The 23,081-nt window shown below is 58.9% G+C and overlaps 1 protein-coding gene across 1 annotated transcript; it reads right to left on the bottom strand.

The window, feature by feature from the left end:
* Positions 1-9,341: 9,341 nt before the first annotated feature.
* On the bottom strand, positions 9,342-22,094 carry Efna2 (ephrin A2). Its single transcript, XM_004865962.3, has 4 exons — positions 21,887-22,094; positions 12,512-12,825; positions 10,830-10,895; positions 9,342-10,684 (listed from the first exon to the last, which is right to left on the bottom strand). Exons 1-4 carry the CDS (start codon positions 22,027-22,029, stop codon positions 10,563-10,565), a joined length of 645 nt encoding a protein of 214 aa, XP_004866019.2. The 5' UTR covers positions 22,030-22,094; the 3' UTR covers positions 9,342-10,562.
* Between the last annotated feature and the right edge of the window lie 987 nt (positions 22,095-23,081).

The following is a 23,081-nucleotide window of genomic DNA, read 5'->3' as shown; positions in this document are numbered from 1 at the left end:
GCCCTGCTGGGTCCATGGTAGCAGAGAGAGCCGTATGCCACTATGTCCAGCTCTTTTTATTTTTGAGGCAAGCTTTTAAAATTTTTTTTTAATTTTTTGGGGGGTGGGTTTTGAGACAGGGTCTTGCTATGTAGTCCAGGTTGTCCTTGAACTCACCATGTAGCCCAGGCTGGCCTTGAACTCACAATGATCCTCTTGCCTCAACCTCCTGAATGCTGGGATTATAGGCATGTGCCACCACACCTGGCCCAAAACCTATATTTTAAAGATGAGGAAACCCAGGCATGGTTGGTGGAATCACATGGTGTGCCACTATTCCCAGCTAAGGCAGGCTTTTGCTAAGTTGCTGAATTGCCCAGGCTGGGCTTGAACTTGTGATCCTCCTGCCTCAGCTTCCCAGAGTGCTGCAAAGACAGGCACTGCCTGCTTCTGAGGCTTTTATCCAGGAGAGATAAAGTGTCTTGAAGACGGTGGGAGCTATGGAGGAATCTAGAGCAGGGGAGGTGGTCAACATGGAAAGTTCCCTGCCGAGGATTTAGCTCAGCGTTCTGCCACCTGCCTTGCAAGCGCAAGGTCCGGAGTTTGATCCCCAGGACCAAACAAACAAACAAACGTATGTATTGGGCCAGGGATTTAGCTCAGTGGCACTGCGCCTGCCTCGAAAGTACTAGTGACTTTGATCTCTGGTACTGAAAAGAAAAATACTGAAGAAAGTTCTCTGCCCATACTCCAGTGAGGTCTCCCTGGGGTACACAGGCCCAAGCAGTTAGAAGCCGAATGTCAGCTGTGCTGCCCTTGAGGACCAGCCTGACTTCTCTGAGTCCCTGAGGCAGCTGGAGTTGGCAGGGCCTAGATTGGACTCTAGGATTGTGGGGCTTCCTGCGCCAGCTCTGTGAGGTGGTGACCAGGCACGTGGCCAAGGGGACAGCCGTGTTCCCCGGAAGCCAGTGTGATGCTGACCCGGAAGCCCCCCTTGGTGCAGGGGGCGGGGGTCGCGCCCCAGCTCTTCTCTTGGGACCCCTCTCCACTGAGAGTCTCGACCCTGGGATTAGGGAGCTGGGGTCAGGGGTCAACAGCATTTACCTCGGCTCCATTCAGGCCGAGAGCGGATCTGTTCTCCCTGCCACCTCGAATTTCCTGGACAAAGCTTGGTGGAGCGACGGCCCCAGGGCCCCTGGGAACGCAGAAGCAGAAGGGACTGTCACATCCATGTGTCACCCATCCAACCCTCCAGTGACACATCTGGGGGCTGAGACGGCATGCCCATGCTGCAGACAGGGAAACTGAGGTCCAGAGAGGGCCAGAGCAGGGGCCACGTGGCTGGGCAGCTGCCAAGCTGTGGGTCACAGCTGAGTGGCTGGGCCAGAGCCACACAAAGCATCAGGCCGGGGAGATGGGAGGCGGCGGCTGTGACAGAGCCGACAAAGGCGGCAGGCCGGGCCCGAGGGGGCGCGTTCCGCTCGTCAGCCTCGGTTCCACTTGAGTCCACCCTGGACAGGCTGGAATAATCCCTCTCTCGGCTGCTGCTGGGCCGTGACGACTTTAAAGGGGGTCCCGGCAGGCCTGACTGACGGCAGGGTGGGGAGGGGGGTTCTCAGAGCCCCCTGAGACCCCCAGGCCCTGCCACCCCTGCCCTCCCCAGCACTGGGGACAGCATCCAGTCATTTATGGTGATCACCATGATGGGGAAACTGAGTCATGAAGCCCAGCTGCACAATCTCATCTGGAATTTGGAGGAAGCAGGGGGTGGGGGTGGGGCCCATGCCCCTGGCTGAGGTGCAGAAATCTCTCGAAATCTCTCGTTTCTTCCTCATTTCTTATGCACCTGGGCTTTGGGTCTGCACAGGTGGCTGGGTGGGGGCCAAACAGGGCCATCCCAGAGGTGCCATTAGATACAGCCTAGGGCTGGTAGAAAGCACTGTTTGCTTCATGCCTCAGTTTCTCCAGCTGTCCAGTGCTGCAGGGAGCAGCACTGACTCCACAGTGAGGTGTGGATTGGGGTCTCCTTTCTCCCCCTCCCTGGGCACCTGGCAGGTGGGGACAGGGACACAGGAGCAGGTCATCTGGCAGAAAAGCCCTAGGCACAGGACAATGAATGGACCCTACACCACAAGGAGTGGCTGCAGTCTGGGGAAATGTGGGGGTTACACTAGGGAAACAGTCCAAGGGGGAGGTGGCTTTGGAGGTCAATAGATGGTGGAAGTGCCACCAGGGCCACTTAGGGATAAAAATCCTCCTTGGGGACTGGACACAGTGTCACATGCCTGTTGTCCCAGCTACTCCAGAGGCTGAGGCAGGAGGATCGAAAGTTTGAGGCCAGCCTGGACCACTTAGCAAGACCCTGTCTCAAAATACAAAATAAAAGGGCCGGGGATTTAGCTCAGTGGTTCTAGCTCCTGCCTCACAAGCACAAGGTCCCAAGTTTGATCCCCCGTTCCAAAAAACAAAACAACAACAAAAATAACAAAATAAAAAGGTCTGGAGATATAGCTTAGTCTGAAGGCCCTGGTTTCCATCCCCAGTACCAGAAAAAAAAGAAAAGTTCTTGGGCCAGGGATTTAGCTCAGTGGTTTCGCCGCCTGCTGCCCAAGCGCAAGGACTCGAGTGAGTTCGATCCCTGGTACAAAAAAAAAGTTCTTCCTCTGAAACTCAGGCAGAAAGTATGGGCTGGGCCACAGGGACTTAAACAAGATTCTGGGGTCCCAAAATCAGCACGCTGGGGCCTCCTACTCCCCTGTGGAGTCCTCCTTGCTGGCTGGGGCTGCACAGGTCCTTCAGGTCTATGGAGCCAACCCTAGCCTTTAGGGAGGAGGTGGCAGCCAGAGGACACGGCTCAAGTCTGCCCTGTTATGGGATCCCTGGGAGGGCCTGGAGCCTCTGGCCTGTTGAGGCCTCAGTTTCCCCAGCTATGAAATGGAAGCTGGCTGCCACAGCAGAAAGCCTTCCTGGTTCTGCCCTGGGGCCCCCTGGGGACCACTGCCCGCCACCCTCCAGGGCCCCAGCTCTGCTAATCCTCCAGCTAGCCCTCGCTTCGCCTCGGTTTCCCCTCTCGGAGGCCTAATCCCCGGATTGTTGGAGGCCGGTTTTACATACATTTATAGGCTTTTCATAAGAGATTTACCGGGCCCCAGTTCGGCCCTTGCCGCTGATTAGCGGCTCCGTAATTGAAAACTCCCCTCCCCCCCCTCCACCCCTCTCTGCAGGCTCTGGGCGCAGGGAAGGGGCCAGGGGACTCCACAGCTGTGCGGCCCCTTGGGGCCCTCTGTGGGCCCTGGAGGGGTCTCCCAGCACTGAAAGTCAGCAGGCCTGCAGAACCCCAGAGGGCCAGTGTCCCACGCCCTCTCCCTGGGGCGCAGCAGGGCCTGTCCCACCCCCCTGCCACCTGAGAGAGGCACCATCTCCCGTGTCAAGTTTGGTCCCCACTAAGCCTGGGGCATCCTAGGCTCCCAGTGCTCCCAGTGCAGGGCTCAGAAGTTAGATCCTGGGCCCCAGTCTCACTTTCTGACTTCCCAGGGCACCCCCAGGTCCCAGTGGGAGGAATCCAGCGGGGACAGTCGTGGGGCTAGAGCCTGCGCCTTGCCCGTCTCTTCCCAGCCCCCCAGCCTCCACTGCCGGGTCCCCAACCGAGTGACTTAATTCCACCTGTCACCAGGATGTGGGCAGGGTTTATTTATCTGGTGTATATATGTATTTTAATTTAAAGATCTGCCAAGTAGCACAGCCAGCTCTCGTGCTGTCCCCGATGCCTCCTTCATCTGAGAGAGGCCCTTCCCACCACTGCCCCCACCCCTTGGGCCCTCTCTGAGGAGTGAACAATGGAGAATGAGGCCAGCATCTCCAGCCTTTCCCAGCTGGTGAGGAAGAGCACTTGACTTGAAGTTCACCCAAACACACTCATTCAGTCATTCAACAAATGTCCGCCTTCCTTGAGAGCCAGGTGGCTGACTTTGTACAAGACACTGGGACTGTAGGTATGCAGGGAAAGCACCAAAGGCATGGCCTTGTGGGACTGGTCATTGTGGTTTTTAAGAATCCTCAGACTCTAGCCGGGCACAGTGGCACACACCTGTGATCCCAGCACTGTGGGAGGCTGAGGAAGATGGCAAATTTGAGTCAATCCTGGGCAACTTTGTGACTTAGTGAGACCCTTTCTAAAAAAAAGGACCGGGGTTGTCACTCAGGGGGAGGGCCCTGGGTTTGATCCCCAGTCCCTGGGGTTGGAGAGACGGGGAGATACACCCAGGGCCCCAGCTCCTGTGCTGGGTCACACAGCCCCATTTGCCAGGGAAGCAAACTGAGGCTCTGGGAACATGGGGAGCTGTAGAGGGTTCTGGAGCTGGGCTTTCCCAAAGCCTGCAGCTCTCTCTCCACCGGGAAAATGGCTACTGCCTGGCTCTGATCCTCAGTTTCCCCTCCTGGCTGTAGACAGGGCTTCCTGAGCTGCAGCCTGCTCGCTGCTCACATGATGAACGATGCTAATTTCACCCCAGCTCTCACAAGGGGACCCAGCAACGCTGCCATCATTAACACAAGGCCAGAGGGGACTGTGATATTGCCAGCCATAACTCTGCCGGCCAGCCAGTGGCCCCCCATTTCTGCAGGGCAGGACCACCGAGCCCTGGTATGACCTGCTGTCCCTGGTCCACAGTCCCCGTCCGCCAGGTCGCTTCCTCCCCACACCCACTGGGCACAGAGTCAGGGACAGGGTTTCCACGTGGGGCCAGCGTCCCACAGGGAGAAGAGGCCAAGCTGGGGTTGGGACCCCCACCCACCAAGAGAAGGAAGGAAACCAAGCTTCCCTTCCCACCCTCCTCAGAGAGCAAAGTTCATGCCCTCATTTTGTAAGTGGGGAAACGGAGGCTCAGAGAGCGGAGGTGGGGCCTGAAGGGCGAGATGAGTCTTTGATCACAGGAGTACAGGGAACAGAGCACCAGGTGAGGGAGCCGCACCGCCAAAACCAGAGACGGGGAAGGGGCGGGCCTGGAGGAGGAGCCAAGATCCAGGGGAGGAGGGGGCCTCAGCGATGGGCAATAGCTGGGGGCGGGGTTTCCCTGGGGCGTGGTCTGGGGCGGGGCCTCATATGGGGGCCTGACCTGGAAGAGGGAAGATTTTTAAGAGTGGGCTTTCTAGGGGCGTGTTCTCTGTGGGGCGTGTTTCCCTGGTGTGGTCTTGTGTGGGCGGGACTCGTGGGGCGGGGGCCTCAGTTTCAAGGGAAGTAGGGAGCCAAGGCAAGGGTTTCAGCAGGGGGAAGCGTGTAGATTTGGGACTTTCCGTTCCCAGGCATGAAACGGGCAGGTTCCCGCTTCTTCCTGGGTCTAGGCTTTCTCTGGTGGGGGAGGGGGCCCAGCCTCTGTCTCCCACCCCTGTCCAAGGAGAACCAGGCCGCAAGACCCAGGTAGTATGGACCTAACACCCCGAGAGGGAGCCTCAAGGAGGTCACAGCTGGGGAGGATGTCCCAACCCACCCCGGAATGGAGGCCACCAGCTCAGCCCCTACTCCTCACCTTGGGTGCACCCCAGTGACCTGTAGGACTTGGGGGAGGCTCAATTTCTCCATCTGCACAAGCAAAGAGGGGCTCCTCCTCTCAGTGTCCCCCTTCCTGCCCAACCACCATGTCCATTAGGACCTATCGATTGCTTCCTGGCCTCTGGGCCTCCATTTCCAGATCGATGTGGGTGTGTAGCCCCTGGGGGACCATTTGCCTTCATCATGGTGCCCACACCAGCTACCAGCTCCAGAGGGGAAACTGAGGAAGTGGGGGCCACCTGCCCCTCCTCTGCTGCCCTCTCCCTGCCCGCCACACCAGCCTGGCTCTGGCACTTAATATCTGAATCTGTGTCATCTTGTGGTGAATTATGGTTCCCTGGGGCTCCTGGACAGTGAATTCAGAGCATATATTTCCACCTGTGGCCATGTGGCCACCTGCAGCCCAGACCAAGGTCTGCAACACCACAGCTTCATTCCAATCCCATCTGGGCCTGTAAGTTCCCAGGGTGCTGACATGACAGGCATGCGTCACCATGCTCTGCTAGGAGATGCAGTTTGTATGTGATCTCCTCTTTTCTGATCCGGTAGCTTCTGCACGCGCGCGCGCACACACACACACACACACACACACACACACACACCATTCAGTCAGTCGATGAGCATTTATCTAGCACCGACTGTGTACCAGGCATACCGTCAGTGCAAAAGACCAGCAGTGACTGAGACAGACTAATCTAGACCAAAATCCTTGGGGTCAGGGAGCTGACAGTGCAGTAGTAAAGACAAGAAACAAAATAAAAGAGGAAAGTAATATAGCATGCCTGAGGTGATAAATGCAAGGGAAAAGAAAAAACTGAAGAGAAAAGCGATTTCAGCTCTGTGGCTTTTCCTTAGGGGTCAGGAGAGGAAAACCCTCAGGAGGCATCCGGCTGGGGACACAGCCAGGGGAAAGGAGCAGAGCAGGGCACCCCAGGAAATTGGGGACTCCTGGAGAAGAGAGGGTGTGGGTGGAAGTGCTGGCCACCGGACACTGGCCCTTACCCCATGGGAAGTGGGGACTCTGTGGGGCTTCTCCTTTCAGCCCTGTGACAGTCCCACTACTAAAAGGAAGGGGTCTGGGGGTGTGTCCCCCACCCCACCCTAGATGAAGATAGAGTCAAAGCCCTCTGGAAGGCTGAGAAAAGAGGATCCCAAATTCAAGACAAGCCTGGGCCACTTGGTGAAACTCTATCTCAAAAAGGAAAAATGGCTGGAAGCATAGCTCAGTGCGAAGGCCCTCGGTTCAATCCCCAGTACCAAAAAATTTAAAAAAAGAAAGAGAAAAAGATGAACTTAGTTCAGACAGCCCTGCCCTGGAAGCCAAGGAACAAGTCCTGCCCCAGCCCCAGGCCACTGCAACCAGATTCCCGAGGGCCTCAGGACTCCCCCACCCCCTGCCCACTGTGGGCACCAAGGTGGCAGTAATGGGCGGCAGGAGAGAAATTACTTCCCTCTGGAGCCTCCGGGCCAGAAAAGGCTCCACACAGGACCCGCATACCGATGGCAGTGGCCAGTGGTGGTGGCCAATGGCCGGCCAGGGTCCACAGGAGCTCAGGGCCTGGTTGTGGCAGATACAGATGAGGACAGAGACATGGGGTTGCTGAGGGGCATCTGGATGTGGCCCCCGGTAGTGGACACCCAGGTGGTGTCCAGAGGCTGGCAAAGGGGCCGTTCCTGAGACCGAGACACAGCACACAACCCAATGTGCACATGGCTGTGGGCCCCGGCACATGTCCTGGGTCATGTGGACCTGTGTGGCAATGTGGCTGGGGACAGTTCCTGGGGATGGCCCACTGAGGCAGGCACCATCCCCCTGAGACCAGGACAGGCCCCACCCTGCTGGGGACAGACAGGTAGATAACAGGACAGTGCCTGAGTGGCCACTCATCCAGGGATGCCAGGAGGTGACATGTGACCTGACCCTGCCTCAGGACAGAGTGGCGACCCAAGGGAAAGGTGTCCCAGGCCGTGGGTCTGGCACTTGCAAAGGTCCTGAGGTAGGAACACGACAGTTGTCCTACTCAGAATCACCTTTTGTGTTAAATTGTCTGAGATGATAAAGATATAATTTCCGTAACAGCCAAAAGGTGGAAATGGCTCCGGTGTCCACAGATGGACAGATCCATGCACAGTGAGGTCGTCCTCAGCCATAAAAAGAGTGAGCCCGTGACACTTGCCACAGCATGGAGGGAACCCTGAGGATGCTGTGCTCAGTGAGAGATGCCAGACACAGAGGACACAGCGTGGGCTCCACGGACAGGAAATGCCCAGGACAGGGGACTCCAGGACAGGAAGTGGACTCTTTAGTGCCGGGGCTGGGGAGGGGATGGGGGACTACTCACAGGGCCGAGGCTAATTTTTTTTTTTTCAGTACTGGGGATTGAGCCTAGGGCCTTTGTACTGAGCTACGTTCCCAGCCCTTTTTATTTTCATTTTCAGAGTGTCCTGCTAAGTTGCTAAGTCACCCAGGCTGGGCTCAAACTTGTGATCCTCCCACCTCAGCCTCCCAGGTGTGACAGGTGTGCACCACCACACCCAGCGAAGAGGCTTTCTTTTGGGGTGATGGAATAGTCTGTGGCTCCACAGAAAGATGATTGCAAAGCTGGTGGTAGCAGTAAAATCCAGGGGCCAGCACTCGGGATGGACGGATGGCAACGTGTGACTTCTAGCTCCATAAAACTGCTGTGTCTAAAGCCATCCATCAGCTGCCATGAGGCTTCATGTCATTGTCACCCTCAGTCCTCTCCGGCTCTTTGGCCAGCTGGAGCATGGGGCCTCTGGAAGTCTCGGGATCGTCCTCTGTAGAGTGGGGGATCCCCAGCCTCCCCGTGGGGCTCAGCACCGCAGTGTCTGTCCTTGCTGTCTGTCCATCTATCCACGGCCAGCACAGGGGCAGGCGAGGTGCACACAGGGCTCTTTGTGTCGCTCCTGTCCTCATTAGGAGGCAACTCCCGTCGCCAGGCCTGGCCGGCTGAATTAATGGGCTGAGAGCGTTCCCTCTCGGCTAATTATGCCGGGACGCTGCAGGCACGGTGGGTGGGATGCAGCTTAGGACCCTGGCCCCTCTGCATGGTCACCTGCTGGCCGGGGACAAACCACTGTCTCCCCAGCCTCTTTGTGTCTCCATTTGGGCCCCAGAAGCTCAGCCTCCTCCTCTTCCTCCCCAAACTCCGACAAGGGAACAAGGAGGCCTTGACCAGCCATGGAAGCCCCTGCTTATACCCACAGCCAGCCAAGCCCTGGCCTTCCATCCCCCAGCTGCCCCTGAGAGCTTCATTCCCCAGAGGGGAAACTGAGGCCTGGTGATGGACGTAAAGGACACAGGGCCCCATGGAATGCTCGTTCCTAGGCCTGGCCGTGAAGACATAGGTGCACAGGACCCGTGGTGACTGCAAGTTCCTGTCTCTTTTTTGTGGTACTCAAGGAACCCAGGGCCTTTGCACACTGAACCACACCCCTGGCCTCTTTTTGTTTTGTTTTGTTTTGTTTTTTGGTACTGGGGATCGAATTCGGGTCCTTGAGCTTGGGCAGCAGGCGGTGAAACTACTGAGCTAAATCCCCAGCCCCCTTGGCCTCTTTTTTGAGAAAGGGTTTTGCTGAGTTGTCCAGGCTGGGCTCCAACTTGAGATCCTGCTGCCTCAGTCTCCCAAGTAGCTGGGATGACAGGCCTAATGTGTCCTCATGCCCTGCTTTAGGTTCCTTTGGGCCTGGTAGCCTCCCCACCATCCTCGGTGACCCCACACCCACCTCCCAGGCTCTCTTGACTTGGGCCAACGGCCCCAAATACAGACCAGACACCTTTGATGTTTATGCATTTTATTATAAAAAAATACAGAATCCAAAGTTGATTGTGATGAGGGAGGAGGCCGGGTGCCAGCTCCAGGCGTGGTCACACGGCCCGCCCCACCACCCCTACAAAAGCCCCCGACGCCCTCTCCACAGCGGGTGTGGGCATCCCCCGGTGGCCATACACAATATATATATATATATATATATTTAATATATATAAAACACAGTCAGGAAAGGCGGGTAGAAATATGAAATCTGTATAAATGCGTTGTTTCCTTCCTTATGTTGTCTTCGGGGAGGGGCTGCTGTTTTTGATAGTAGTCCCCCTCCCTTTTCGTTCTGTCCATTTTTTTTTCTTAGAAACATTATCAGGTCAGAGTGGAGGGAGAGGGGGTTCCAACAGACGAAACGAGCTTATTGCCAAGTGTTGCTTCTATTCTAAAAAGTAAACCCCCCACCCCCACCCCCCCGCCAAAATAAAAGACCCCAACAAAGGGCTAAAAAAAACCCTTTCCAGTCCATCCTCAGGAATACGTTAAAAATAAATCACAGTATATTATACTTGCTGGCTCTATTTACAGAAATATAATGTCTTCTCAGCTGGGCAGAGGGGCTGGGTGGGGGCCTGTTTGCACAGGCCAAGATGTGTGCGGGCTGTGATCCCCAATGGAGCTGTAGCCCCACAGTAGCTGGAAGCAAATCACCAGGAGCAAGGGGGCTGAGGCAGGACGATATGGGCTCCCGGACCACAAGGAGGGGTTTGCACCATACACTTGGGCCAGGGCACCTGGGGGTCCACGGTGGGCTCCAGCCAGGACCTGCAAGATGGGGCACAGAGCAGAGATCGGTCCTGGTGTCCCCAGATTCCCCTCCCTGGGGGGCCAGGGGGATTGACTGATTCCTTTCCAAAGTCAGCGGCAACCGCAGGGAATAAATTAAATTAAAAACTCAAGTCTTTCTGATCTGATCATGAAAAATACACTAAAAAACCAAACAAACAAAAAACAAAAACAAAAAAATCCCAACACACAGAATCACCCAGAGGGGGCCAAGGCCTCCCCAGAGCAGACGGCTGGGCCGGGCCATGGAGCTGCCTGGTGCCCCCTCCCCGGGCTGGGGCTTGGCCCGCGAGGCCCGGGCAGCAGCTCCAGGGAGAGCAGCGTCTCTATTTGGTCTCAGAGGCGGCCACAGCGGGGTCGCGAGGGCTGAGGTCGGGCGTCCACGAGGGCAATCATGCGGGCCAGGACTAGGAGCCCAGGAGGGTCCACAACACAGGGACGGTGCTCAGGAAGAGGCGGCAGCTGCCCAGGCCACTGCAGGAGTTGTTACTGGTGAAGATCGGCTCTGGGGCCTCGTACAGGGTCTCATCTGGGGATGTAAGACAGGACGGTTATCAGGGAAACTGAGGCCGGGGCAGGGCCCTGGGTCTCCCGATGCTGTGCTCAGGCTGTCCCAACCCGGCCTTTCAGCCTCTCAGGGATTCCAGGTCCTGCCTGTTCCCCGAAGCACTTACTGGTCGGCCGCACGTACACCTTGAGCCGAAGGCAGGGCCGGTCCACAGCATTAGGAGGTGTGGCAGCTGGAAGAGAGGGAACAGGAAGGGGTTCTTGGTGCCCATACCCCAATTCCCCACACTGGTGACCCAACCCTGACCTATGTGGGGAACCCACGAGAAAACCCAGACTTAATGCCTTCTGCTTCCCTGCCGTCCTTCTGTCGGCTCCTGTACCCCTCCCTCTGCCCAGCCCTAACCCCAGGGCTGAGGTGGTTTGTGTCTTTGTCCTGCTGGGCCCCACACCACACACAGTGGGGCTCAAAAGTAAGGAACACAAGCCAGGCATGGTGGTGCATGCCTGTCATCTCAGCGTTCTGGGAGGCTGTGGCAGGAGGATTGCAAGTTCAAGCCCATCCTGGGAACTGAGCATGAGAGCCTGTCTCAAAATACAAATGGCTGTGAATGCAGCTCAGTGGGAAGGCCTTGGGTTCAAGCCCTGGGAGCGGTCAGGAGTGACAGGTGGGGGTCCTCACAGGCCTGGCGGCCACCTCTGCCCAACCCCCAGAAGCCCCTCACGACAGGAGATGAAGATAAAAAGCACGTAATAAAAATAACATTTGTCACAGAGATAGGACGGATAATTGCAATAATTATCTTTATGAAACTCCATGTCTTGGAAAGAAAAACGTAATTTTTCTTATATTATGGGACTTAATTTAAACACCTTCCCCCTTTCCCCACCCGCTTCTCCTCAGAATTAAAAGGAGAAAAAATTCAAATAGAGCAGAGAGAGGAGGAAATGGAAAGTTGAATTTGACTTAGCAGGAGCTGGGGTGGGAAGGCGCCCAGCCGCTCCTGCAGCAGAGGGGCCACAGAACCCCCACCCCGCTCACGGCCAATGCTGAGATGCTGCAAACGGTGATGGTCACCGTATGGGAACCCCAGTCCCTGGCTCGGTGAAGGTACAGAGCCTGTCACCCCCATCTCAGGTAGGCAACAGCAGGACCCAAATTTCTGCCACCGGTCTTGCAGACAGACCGCTCCGGGGTCAGGGTGGAGCCAGGGACTCCAACCCAGGAAGACTGCTGCAGGTGTCACCTGTCCTAGGTCTGTATGTCTGTCTCTGTTTTTTGTGGTGCAAGGCAAGCACTCACCGTTAGCTATACCACAGCCCTTTTAATTTTTTAATTCTTATTCTTTTTTTTTTTTGGTACTGGGGATCAAACTCGGGTCCTTGTGCTTGCGCAGCAGGCCGTAAAACCACTGAGCTAAATCCCCGGCCCCTCTATTTATTGTTTTTGCACCACCGGGGATTAAAGCCAGGGCCTTTGCAATGAGCTACATCCCTAGAACTTTTCACTTTTTATTTTGAGACAGGGCCTCATATTAAGTTTCTAAACTGCCCAGGTTGGGCTCAAACTTGTGATCTTCCTGTCTCAGCCTCCCAAGTAACTGGGGTGCCAGGCATGGCCCTCTGTGTCTGCTGGTGGCACTTTATGAAGAAGGGGACCTCCACTTCAGGTAGGGACCGTGGCCTTCTCCAGCGAACACAGTATGGAGCTGCGGTGGCCCCCCAAAGGACACGGGGTCAGCAGGGGTATGTGGGCTCTGCCCCACTGAGGCTGTCTCCCCTCGTGCTAAGGGGAACAGGAGGGCCTGGGCTTGCTGGCAGGGGTTCCTGGATCCCCGAAGCCACTCACAGATGTAGTAGTACTCGTGGCCTGGGCGGAACTCGAACCCCAGTGAGAAGGGTGTGAAGAGCTGGAACTTCTCCGAGAACTTGAGCGGCCCCCCTGGGGCAGCCGGCCGGTTGCATTCCCAGCGCTTGAAGCCTCGCTGCCGGTGGTCACAGGATGCGTGACCCTCGCCGTTGACCATGTAGAGGACGTAGTGCTCCATGCGTTCGGCCGGTGGTAGTGGCGCCCCATAGTGCGGGCAGTAGATGTCCAGATAGTCATTGATGCTCACCTCCACGGTGTAGCCACCACCGTCGCCTGCCGTCCCCACGTGGAACCTGCCAGGAGGGCAGTCAGCAGCCAATGGGGGACAAGGACAGGGGACAGGGGATGGGCCAGCATGGGAACAGAAAGATAGACAGGATGGGTCAATGTGGAAATGGGGGGACAGGCTGGCACATGGGATAGGGGCAGGGGAACAAATTGGCAAAGGGATAAGGGAAGGGTCGGCACAGGGAGGGGGCAGGGTGGCTTGGGGACAAGGGCACACTTGTGGGCTGGACAGTGCACTCAGAGAAGCCCCACATGTGGCACCCAGCTCACAGGACCTGGCCCAGTGTCGCCCCCTGCCTGTGGGACCTGGGCTTCAGTGCCTCCATCTATCCTCTCCCTCACCTGGGCCTCAGTGTCCCCTGGTGTGCAGGACATCTGCACACCCAGCACTGTGGGGAGAGGGCTGGGGCGTCCAGGGCAAACACTGGGACCCGCTGTGCCCCAGGCTGGGGTCTGGACTCCAGGCCTCCCAAAGCCACTCTGAATGGCTACCAGAGCCTGTGCCCATGCTCCAGCCTCAGTTTCCCTTCAGGTTCAGGGGCCCCTCCTGCAGCCCCCCAGGGTTTCAATACAGGAATCAACCTCAGCCCGAGCCTCTGGTGCTGTGCCACCCCAGTGCAGCTCTCACCCTCTGTGCCTCTCTCGAGTCCCGAGATCCAGTCAACCTGCCTGCACCCACAGAACCGGCAGCTGCTCCCCAACCTCCTAGGCACCTGCTGGAGTCCCTGGTTTCTGACACCTTGGCCCCCCTAGCCCATCCTTTGTCCTGGAGGTTGCCCCAGCCACCCTGCAGCCTCTGCCCCTTCCTCCTGGGACCCAGACCCAGCCTGGCAGCGAGGGCGGAGGTCAGCTGAGGGTCGGGTCCACGGCTCCCCTCCCACCACCGCCTGCGGCTCCAGCGCAGAAGCCGCTCAGATCTCCCCGCCTCTGTCCCCCGGGGCCCTGTCAGGAAAACTCGGCCAGCTGAGGGGGCATGAGGGGGGCTCTGTGAGGGGCTCATTAGCACATAAAAGCTACACGCAGGGAGGGCTGGGAGGGCAGCCTGAGGTTCTTCCTCCTCCTGCACAGCTGGGGAAACTAAGGCCAGATTCCACTCCAGGCTGGGCTGAGAGTCCTGGGGCCCCCAAAGGGGAGTGATGAGGCAGACAGGAGTCCTGATTGTTTGTGCCTCAGTTTCCCCACCAGTTACTGGGGATTCAATGCCAAGAATTTCAGCCCTGAAGCTGATGTCCAGCAGCAGAGAATTCAAGACAGGGAGGCAGAGTGAGTGGACACGCCCTGCACCCTGAGCTCTAGCATCCATCCGGTGACAGGGAGCTCACTCCAGCCCGGTCATCAGGCCAGCGGTGCAGGATATCTCTCTGAGGCGGATGGCAGTCTGGTGCCTCAGGAGCCGAGCAACTCTAGGGCTTGGGTGACAGTTCCCAGCGAGGTGGGTCTCAGGGTCAGCTTCTCAGAACCTCAGTTTCCCCTACCTGCAGCGGGAGCTCAGGGTGTGTACATGGAGGGCTGTAGGGATGTGGAACGCCCCGGGAATAGCCAGGCTCCCAGGTCCCACTGACCCGCTGTCCTCCAGGCCATGGGCATGATCCACTCGCCAGCCACTTCGGGCCCCTAATTTACACTCATTTTCACTCCTTCCTGACCCCAGTGAAACCTCGAAGCTCACCGATCGTGGCACCTTTGGCCAGTGCCCGCCTCGGCACTTGGGGAGCCACTGGAGACCAGTGGGGAGGCCGGCATGGGCACTGCAGCAGTCAGTGGGGGTGAGTCTGGGCTGACCTGGTCCTCAGTTTACCCTTGTCCCTGCTATGGTCCACACTCAGCCCGAAAGGGAACCTGGCTCTTGGCAATGCCCTTCTTGGTTTGTTCTTTCTTTCTTTGTGGTACTGGGATGGGACTCAGGGGCTTTGAACTGAGTTATATCCTCAGTCCTTTCTTAGTTTTTAATTCTTTTTTTTTTTTTTTGGTACGGGGGATCGAACTCGGGTCCTTGAGCTTGCGCAGCAGGCGGCGAAACCACTGAGCTAAATCCCTGGCCCTCTTAGTTTTTAATTTTAAGGTAGAGTTTTGTTGAGTGCCTAGGCTGAGCTCAAACTTGGGATCCTCCTGCCCCAGCCTCCCAGAGTATTGGGATGACAAGTGTGTGCCACGATGCCTAGCTACAGGACCCTTCTTTTTTTTTTTTTTTTTTTTTTTTTTGGTACCAGGGATTGAACTCGGGTCCTTGCGCTTGCAAGGCAAGCGACAGAACCACTGAGCTAAATCTCCGGCCCCTACAGGACCCTTCTTGAGATGGGCTCTGAAGGGTGAGCACACAGCACACACAATGCCATCTCTTTCTGTTGCCCAAGACACCTGTGTCTGACACCACCATGTTCTGTTCTGCACCAGCAGAAAACAGGCTGCCTGCTTGGCTGGGAGCTGGACACCAGGGCTTCCCTGGACTCTAGCGAGGGCCCACCGGGCTCCTGGCTTCCCAGAGACCTTAGCTTTGAGCCATCCATCAGACCCCAGAGGCTGCTAGTTGGAGCCGTTGTTTCCCCTCAACTCGAAAAATCTGATGCATGCTCCCCTGGGTGTCCTGCCCCACCCCAGGGCCTTTGCATGTGCCCTCTCCACCGAAGACTGCTCCAGTCTCCTCCTGCTATTTTCATTTTTTCACCCCCATATGGCTCCTGTTCTCTGCCTGCCGCCCATGATCACCAATCCTGCAGACAGAGGCACCCAATACATTTGTTGATCAAAGAAGTGAGTTAGAAAGGTCAAGGTTGGGGCTGGGGGTTTAGCTCAGTGGTTTCGTCCCCTGCTGCACAAGCACAAGGACCTAAGTTTGATCCCCGGTACCAAAAAAAAAAAGAAAGGTCAAGGTTTCAAGGATTTTGAGATGCTAGAATTGTGGGGAGCAGACAGCTGGTCCCCAGGAATAGGGGGAATAAGGACCTTGGCAAGCAGGGCCCTACCAGTCCAAGGCAGCCGGATGTTTTTGTTGCCTTTCCGCTGTAAATAGCGACGGCCTTGCTGTGTTGGCATTCTGAAATCCAAGTCGGCGGCGGAGCAGCCAGGCCTGGCGCCTGCATGGGGGTAGGGAGCAAGGGGGCCCCCACCCCAAAACCCAGCCTGTGAGCCCAACACAAAGCCCGCATCTCCTCCATTAGCGCTGAAGCCCCAGTGGACTGATGCTCTGCAGGAAAGGCAGAAGGGACCGATTCTCACTCAGGGGTTGATGGACCTGGGAGATTTCCCTTCCCAGATGGAGGGCTCCCCATGGTCCGCTCCGCCACACATCAGCCCTGCTGGTCCGTCTGGCCCACTGGCCAGGCAGGTGCCAGTGATCCCCGGGCAGCCCTCCCAGCCCCCGTGGAACCCCGATCTGCCCTTCCCAAGCCACCCGGGATCTACCCATTGCCCCCTTCCAGCAACCACCCAGCCCGCAGCTAATTAACTCCAATTGGCCACCTGTTAAGTCATTAGATGTTAATAGCTAAGCAACTAATTGTAATAACTAGGGTGGGGGTAGGCTGGGCTGCCTCCCCAGACTGTAAACTGAGGCACTTGTGCAGCCGGCAGCCCGATTCCCTCCACAGTCGGCAGGTCTTGGCACTGTTTCCTCTGAACCAAGCAAGTTTCTTTCTTTTCTTTTCTTTCTTTCTTCCTTTCTTTCAGTAGAGATGGAACTCGAGGCCTCTGCACTGAGCTGCATCCTCAGCCCTTTTTATTTTTATTTTGAGACAGGATCTCACTAAGTCACGAAGTTGCCCAGGCTGGACTTGAACTTTGATCCTCCTGCCTCAGCCTCCCACAAAGTCCTGGGACTGTAGGCCTGTGTCACCATCCCCGGCTGGCTATTTCTGTCTCTCTGACGGGTGCAGATGCAACTGGGGGCACTAGGACTGGCCAGTGATCAAGCAAGCGGGGTCTTGAGGCCCAGGATGGGCTGGCCCCAGCCCCAGCTTTTGAGGGGCTGAAGGGGGGGGCTCCGGCATCTCAGGGCTGGCTGGAGCCTCCCATGAAATGAAAGCTTTCAGGTGCTGCAGGGTGACTCTAAGAAAAAGATGATTTTGGCCTTGTGGATACAGGAAGGTAAACTGGGGCCTCACGTCCAGTGTGGAAGCAAAGAGAACAATCAGAGCAGCTGGGGGTGGAATCAGTGGTGAGCACAACGCTCCATCCCCAGCACTACAAAAAGAGAGAGAGAGAAAGAGAAAGAGACAGAGAGGAGAGGAGGGGAGAAGAGAGACAGGAAGAAAGGGGGCCAAGCAGGAAGGAGAGGCCTGGTGGGAGCTGTAGCTGTCCCCACAAGGTGCTGGTGGCCAGGCAGAGCCCAGGGTGTGTTGGCCCTTGGTCCTCACTCCACACCCAGTCCCTGACACTCCTTGGCCAGCCCAGATGAGGTGGCCTCTTGCAAACCTCAGGACAGCTCTGAAGTCCCAAGGCTGCTTTGTCCATAAGAGGGTCAGTGGACCTCCAGACAGGTAGATTAGGATCATGGCAGGTGGGAGGCAGGCCCTCAAAGCCAAGATCCCCCGGTCACCCGGGGGGACCAAGGCTTGGCGGCCACGTAGGACGGCGGAGCTCTGCACACGGGCTCTGAGTCCCAGCTGTCGGGGCTGGCTTGGCCACAGAGTTCAAACGTCTGGTTGAGGTTAAGATGAAAACCCCTGCTGGTCCACGCTGGGCTTTTCAACTGTGTGTCTGGCACGGCAGCCTCTCGGTGGGGTCAGGGCCAGGAGGTGGTTCTGTTCCTTCCCCCTGGCACAGCAGCTCAGGTAGAGAACAGAGCTGACCATTCTCTGTGGATGTGTGCCAAAACTGGAAAACATCCCCCAATAGCAGTGACCAGGCTAGAGCGAGGGTTCCTGAGGAGGGAAGGGACACGCACAGGAATCCTGGCCTCGGGGTCAGGATACCACACCTGCCTGTGGCTCACGCAGAGGGACAAGGGAAGCTGTCAACCGAAAGATGTTGCCTCCCAGGCCCCAACGCTGCACCTGCCATCTGGAAAGGCCCTCTGTCTACGGCGTGACCCTGAGCGATTAAGGAGGGTCCCCCTCAGTCCCTCAAGGGGATGGCCACTGGGGTGCAGGCGGTCAGACACTCAGGGTCCCCTGCCCGTCTCCCAGCCGCAGGGACGGGATGGAGGTCACGTTCGCTATGTCCACAGTCACCACGGGGCCGAGGGACCCCAGCACGGTGCCTCGATTCTTTATGACACTGCCAGAGTCCATAACACAGAGAGGCGAGGTCTGGGGACATGCAGGACATGGCCATCTATGCATCCCCGGAAGCCCAGAGAAGGAGAAAGGGACAGGAACGCAAGGACACAAAGACCCCGAGCATTGGCAGGGATGTTGGGCTGGAGTGTGCTGTCACTGGGGATTCGGGCGTGCTGGCGGCAGGCACTCTGGTGGCCAGAGGCTGCTCCTCTGGACCGTGGGCTCTGCCTTGGTTTGCCCCGCTTTGTGGGTCCTCTGAGCTCCTTGAACCTTGCTTCGTCCTGTTGGTTTGCACCAGGCTTGGGGTGCCGATGTGCCTCCACTTCTCAGAGGAGGCACAGGGGGTCCAGACAACCATGCTGCCTGCCAGACCCAGAGCTAAAGCCCCTGCTAAAACCTGGTCCCCATCCCCGAGTCCCCTGAGCCCCACTTGGCTCTCCAAACCCCCAAAGCTGGGGTGAGAGCTTCTCTCACACAACAAAAATCCCTTCTGGAGCAAACAAGGCATCACCTCCTTCTAAGCTGGTTCCCCAGGGGCCAAGCTCTGTCCCCAAGAGCGGCCACAATGGGGACACTGGTCACCTCTGCCATAGGAGGCTCCTCCCCTGGGGACTGGGTACCGCCCAAGTTGCTGTTTTCTGACCTGGCTGTTGGGAATGTGACTCAGGGCTGCACACACCGAGGGCCGCCTGGCCCGGGGCCCTGGGGACAGTGCCAGCCCGGGCCCAGAGCCATCACCCAGGTCACCAGGCAGGACCACACTCAATAGGTGGGGGCTCCTGGGGACAGAAGGTGTGCTGTATGACGCTGAGTCTGGCCCATCTATCCCTGAGCCTGTCCCTGTCCCCAGAAAAATGGCTCAAACAGCAAGGTCACTGCTGTGGCCCTTCAAGGGCTGGAGGTCTTGGGTAACACAGCTGTCCCCAGTTTGGTTACAAACCCCCACACGTGCATGCACATACATGTGTTCCACTCACAGACACACGCACACTCCTGCATCTCACATGCAGCCGTGCGCCCCACCATGGCAGCCTTCTGTGCAGACACACACATGCAGACATGACACCCCAAACATGCAGGCACATGTGTGTGTGCTCTGGTCACAAACACGCACATGCACATGCCAACAGCAGAGACTCGTGTGCACGGATTCTGGCGGTGCCCTGCCATACACAGATACATGTGTGCGCCACACACACGCACACAGTGCACAAGCATACGCAGCCACACGTGTGGCAGTGGCCCAGTGTAACACCTGCCCCCCGGGACATGGGGCCAACATGCATAGCCACAGGAAATGCAGTGGGCAGGGCAGCAGGGGCAGCTGGCCAGGACCAAGCTGGCCCAGTCAGCGGTAATGGGGACCGGCCCAGAGACACCTGGCAACCAGCTCAGGGGTGCCCAGCCGGGCGGAGGCCAGACCAGCCAGCAGGGCCCCACCCTCTGGTGGCCCAAGAGAGCAAGGTGGGGCTCCCTCTGTGATGACGCTGGCCAGTGCATGAGCACTGTAAATGGTGTCACAGCAGGGGAAGGCCACTGGAGAAACAGCCACATCCTTGTTATCACCCGTCAAAGGGACTGGGGCCGGTGGGAGGGGTAGCTGGCCTTGCCACACCACTGCCCGCCTGTGGGTCCTGAATCCAAGTGTGCCAATCCCTAGGGCTCCCATGTGGTCCCTATGTGGTCGTCAACTGTCTCGGAATGTGCCCACCCACCTTTGTCCACTGGCTCTCCAACATGGGGTTCCTGCCTGCCTCTTCTTCGTCCAATGTTCCCCCATCTCTCCATCTCTGTCCCTTCCTACCCAGCCCAGCCTCATCCCTAGGCCTGGGCACTGACTTTGCCCCTCTCCCTCCCGACCTAACGTCCCTGCTGTCTCTGGGTGCCTTTGGATGCCAAGCCCCAAGACTGCCCCTCCCAGCATGCCTTACACCCCCGGTCACCTGAGCACAGGTTCCAGTGCAGCCATCCCTGAATGCCAGATCTCCAGAGGGGCCCCCAGTCTGCCAAGACTGCACCCCCACCCCACCCTGCAGAACACCCCAGTGACAATGACAAAGCTCCAATAGACAGATCTGAGCTTCCCGAGCTAGCTGGTCACCTGGGTCCTGGGTTCCAATGTAGAGTGACAGACATGGTCACCTCCAACCCGGGTGCCTGAGGCAGGAGGGGGGCTGAGAAGGAAGGCCCCGTGCTGCAGGGTCTGCTCTGGGACCACCTGGCTGTCCCCTTGGGCAGCGGACGGAGCGGTGGTGAGACACACAGCAACAGGAGGTGACCCAGTGGCCGGCTGAAACCAGGCACGATGGGGGGGGGCACCTCTTGCCCCTGGCCAGAGGTCCAGCCAGCAGCCTGTGGCCCTGCGGCAGGTAGGGACAGCAGGGCAGCCGTGAGCACCCCCTTCCTTCCCCGTTCTTGGTTCCTGGAGTGCCTGCCAGAACAAAGGACTGGCCACGCTGGGGGACGGAGATTCCGGAGCTGAAACCAAAAACTTGGTCCGGGGAAGCACTGTTCGCTGGGTTCCTCTGGCGGCCAGCGACAGGGAAGAGCCTTAATCAAACCCACATGTGACCAACACCGCCGGCAATGCAAGACCCATTCTGCGGTGGCCCGGCTGTCTCTCTGAAGCCCGGGTGCCTGCCCTCAGCCCTGGGGCCCCGACCCCACGGCTCCGCTCCTGTGGGGGCCACCTCCAAACGCTCCCCACCCCCCATAGTGGGACACTGGCTGCCCTTGTCCACAGCCTGCCTCAAAGGCTGCCCTTTATGCAACTTTCCGCCTGGGGATCAGAACAGCAGGAACAGAGGGGACTGCTGCTCAACAAGGTGCAGGAACACGGTGGAGGAGAAGTGACCAGTGCCAGAGGGCTGGCCAGCAAGGCCCCCTGTATGCTGCCCAGTCAGACCGGGAGACCCTGAGTTCTAGGCTGACCACCCTGGGCCCCAGGGGCCCCAAACCCTGTCTCCTATGGGATCCCCCATCCACCCCAGCTTCCGAGACCCCCAAATGCCCCAGAGGGTTCTCTGGGATATGGTCAGTGGCCAGCAAACTTTTCTTGCTTGGACAAGTGGGGGCTTCTGCTGTCCCTCAAACTGTACTCAGTGTCTGGCACACACCCAGTGAGAAACGGGGGTCCGTGCAGCAGGCAGCAGGGCCCCACAGCCGGGCGTGGCAGGCTGGGCACCAGGCCACCCGGGTCCCGCCCCAGCTCTGCTCCTCTCCCTGTGACCTTGAGCCAGCCCCTCGTCCCCCTGCACCTCAGTTTCCCCATAAGCTCCAAGAGGAGGGAAGGGAACACAACCCGGTTACACCTCCCAGACAGACCGCAGCCCCTTAGGAGCCTCCCTCTCTCCGTCCCTACAAAGCTGGGACCAGGACCCCCTGGAGTGAACGTAGGGGAGGGAAGGACCAGACCAACTTCCTCAAGTTCATCTGAGGACCCTCCTCCAAGACGCGCCTGGAGAACACTCTCCGGCCTCCACCTCTGGGGACCACTCCGTGCCAAGGTCCCCAGGGATCCCCACCAACTCCTCAGCCCTAGGGGATCCCCCAGAGGTTGGTGGATCAGGTGGCCTCCAAGTCCAGAGAGGAAACTCAGAGCGGGCCCACCTTCTGAGGGTATCAGCGGGGATCCCCAAACTCCGGGAGATGTGGGCGCTCTGGGGAACGCGGGGCGCTTGTCGGCATGGAAGTGGGGCGCCCTTGGGGTACCGCACGCGAACTCCGGGGTGCCGGTCGTTCCCGAGGAGGGGGGTCCCCTGGTGCCGCGCACCCACCCAGGCGGAGGGGCGCGGGGCTGGGGCTGGCGGAGGCCCCCCGGCGGGGACGGGTCCCGGCGCCGCGCGCTCACCTGGGGTTGCTGCGGTTCCAATAGACGGCGTAGCGGTCCGCGTTGGCGCGGGTGGCGTCTTCGGCGCGCGCGCAAGGCGGAGGAGGCGGCAGCGGCACCAGGAGCAGCAGAAGCGGGAACCACGGGCGCTGCACGGGCGCCATGGCCCCGGTCCGCCCGCCGCGCTCTCCGGCCGCCGCCTGCCCCGCGTCTCCGCCTCCTCCGCCGCTGCCGAGCGGGCGGAGCGCGCCGCGCTTGGAGATCCCCGCGCCCCGCCTCCGCGCGCGCCGGCGACCTCGGGCGTCGAGAAGCCAGGCGGCGGTGGAGGCGGAGGCAGCGGCAGCGGCGGCGGCGGCGGCGCGCGGTGCCGGGGTGGCCCCGGGCGCCGGACCGGCCGCGCGCAGACTCTCGGCCTCAGCCTCCGGCCCTTTGTGCCGCCCGAGCTCAGCCCGGGCCGCGGGCGCCCCCTCCCGCTGCGCCCCGACCGACGCGCGGGGTGGGCGAGGGAGGCGGGGGGGCTGCAACCTCCGCCGCACCCCGCCCCGGCCAGGCCCGCGCGCACCGGCCCGCGACGGGCTGAGGGGTCTCCAGGGCCTCGCCCCGGCGACCCTGCTCTGCGAAGGCCCAGGGCGGAATAGGGGTCGGGGTCCACTCTCGCTGCGCCGCTGGGAGGGGCTCGGGGTCTCTGCTGAGCCGCGCCCTGTGCCCGGCAGGAGGGGCACCACTCGCCCTCCCGCAGCCCCATCCAAACACCCTGGGGACACAAAAGTCCTGAATCAGCCCGGGCAGTGGCCAGTGCAGCCTCGCGCAGAGCCCTGGAGTCCTGCAGCCCCGAAGCCACGCCCTCCAGTGCCGGTGCCTCCCCTCTGAGCTCCATCCCCTCTGGCTGTGCTCAGGCGCATAGTAGGGGGCCTGATACCCAGTGAGTCTGAGCTCAGGCTGATGCAGAAAGCCGGGTGGCAAATCCATACCAATACAGGGATCCTGTAGGCAGGAAGGGACAGAACACCGTGTTCCCAGCACAGGGCACAGCTCAGGTGGGGCCCAGGGTCTGGTCTGCACAGGGAGCTGTCCCAGGAGCTTGTCTGTCTTCTATTTCTGCCCTTATTCACACCATCAGCTCCCTCACAGATCCGAGCTTGTGGAGGGTAGAGTGTCACCAAGGCCCAGCTGGAAAGTGGTGTCCAGCATGGCTCGGTCATTCATTCGCCAGTGC

This window comes from Heterocephalus glaber, unplaced genomic scaffold, assembly GCF_053883595.1.
Source record: "Heterocephalus glaber isolate CG9 unplaced genomic scaffold, H.glaber_assembly_v1.0 deba00001760, whole genome shotgun sequence".
NCBI classification, from domain to species: domain Eukaryota; kingdom Metazoa; phylum Chordata; class Mammalia; order Rodentia; family Bathyergidae; genus Heterocephalus; species Heterocephalus glaber.
Note: the sequence above shows the minus strand (reverse complement) of the source record. Positions and strands in the feature narration are given on the sequence as shown.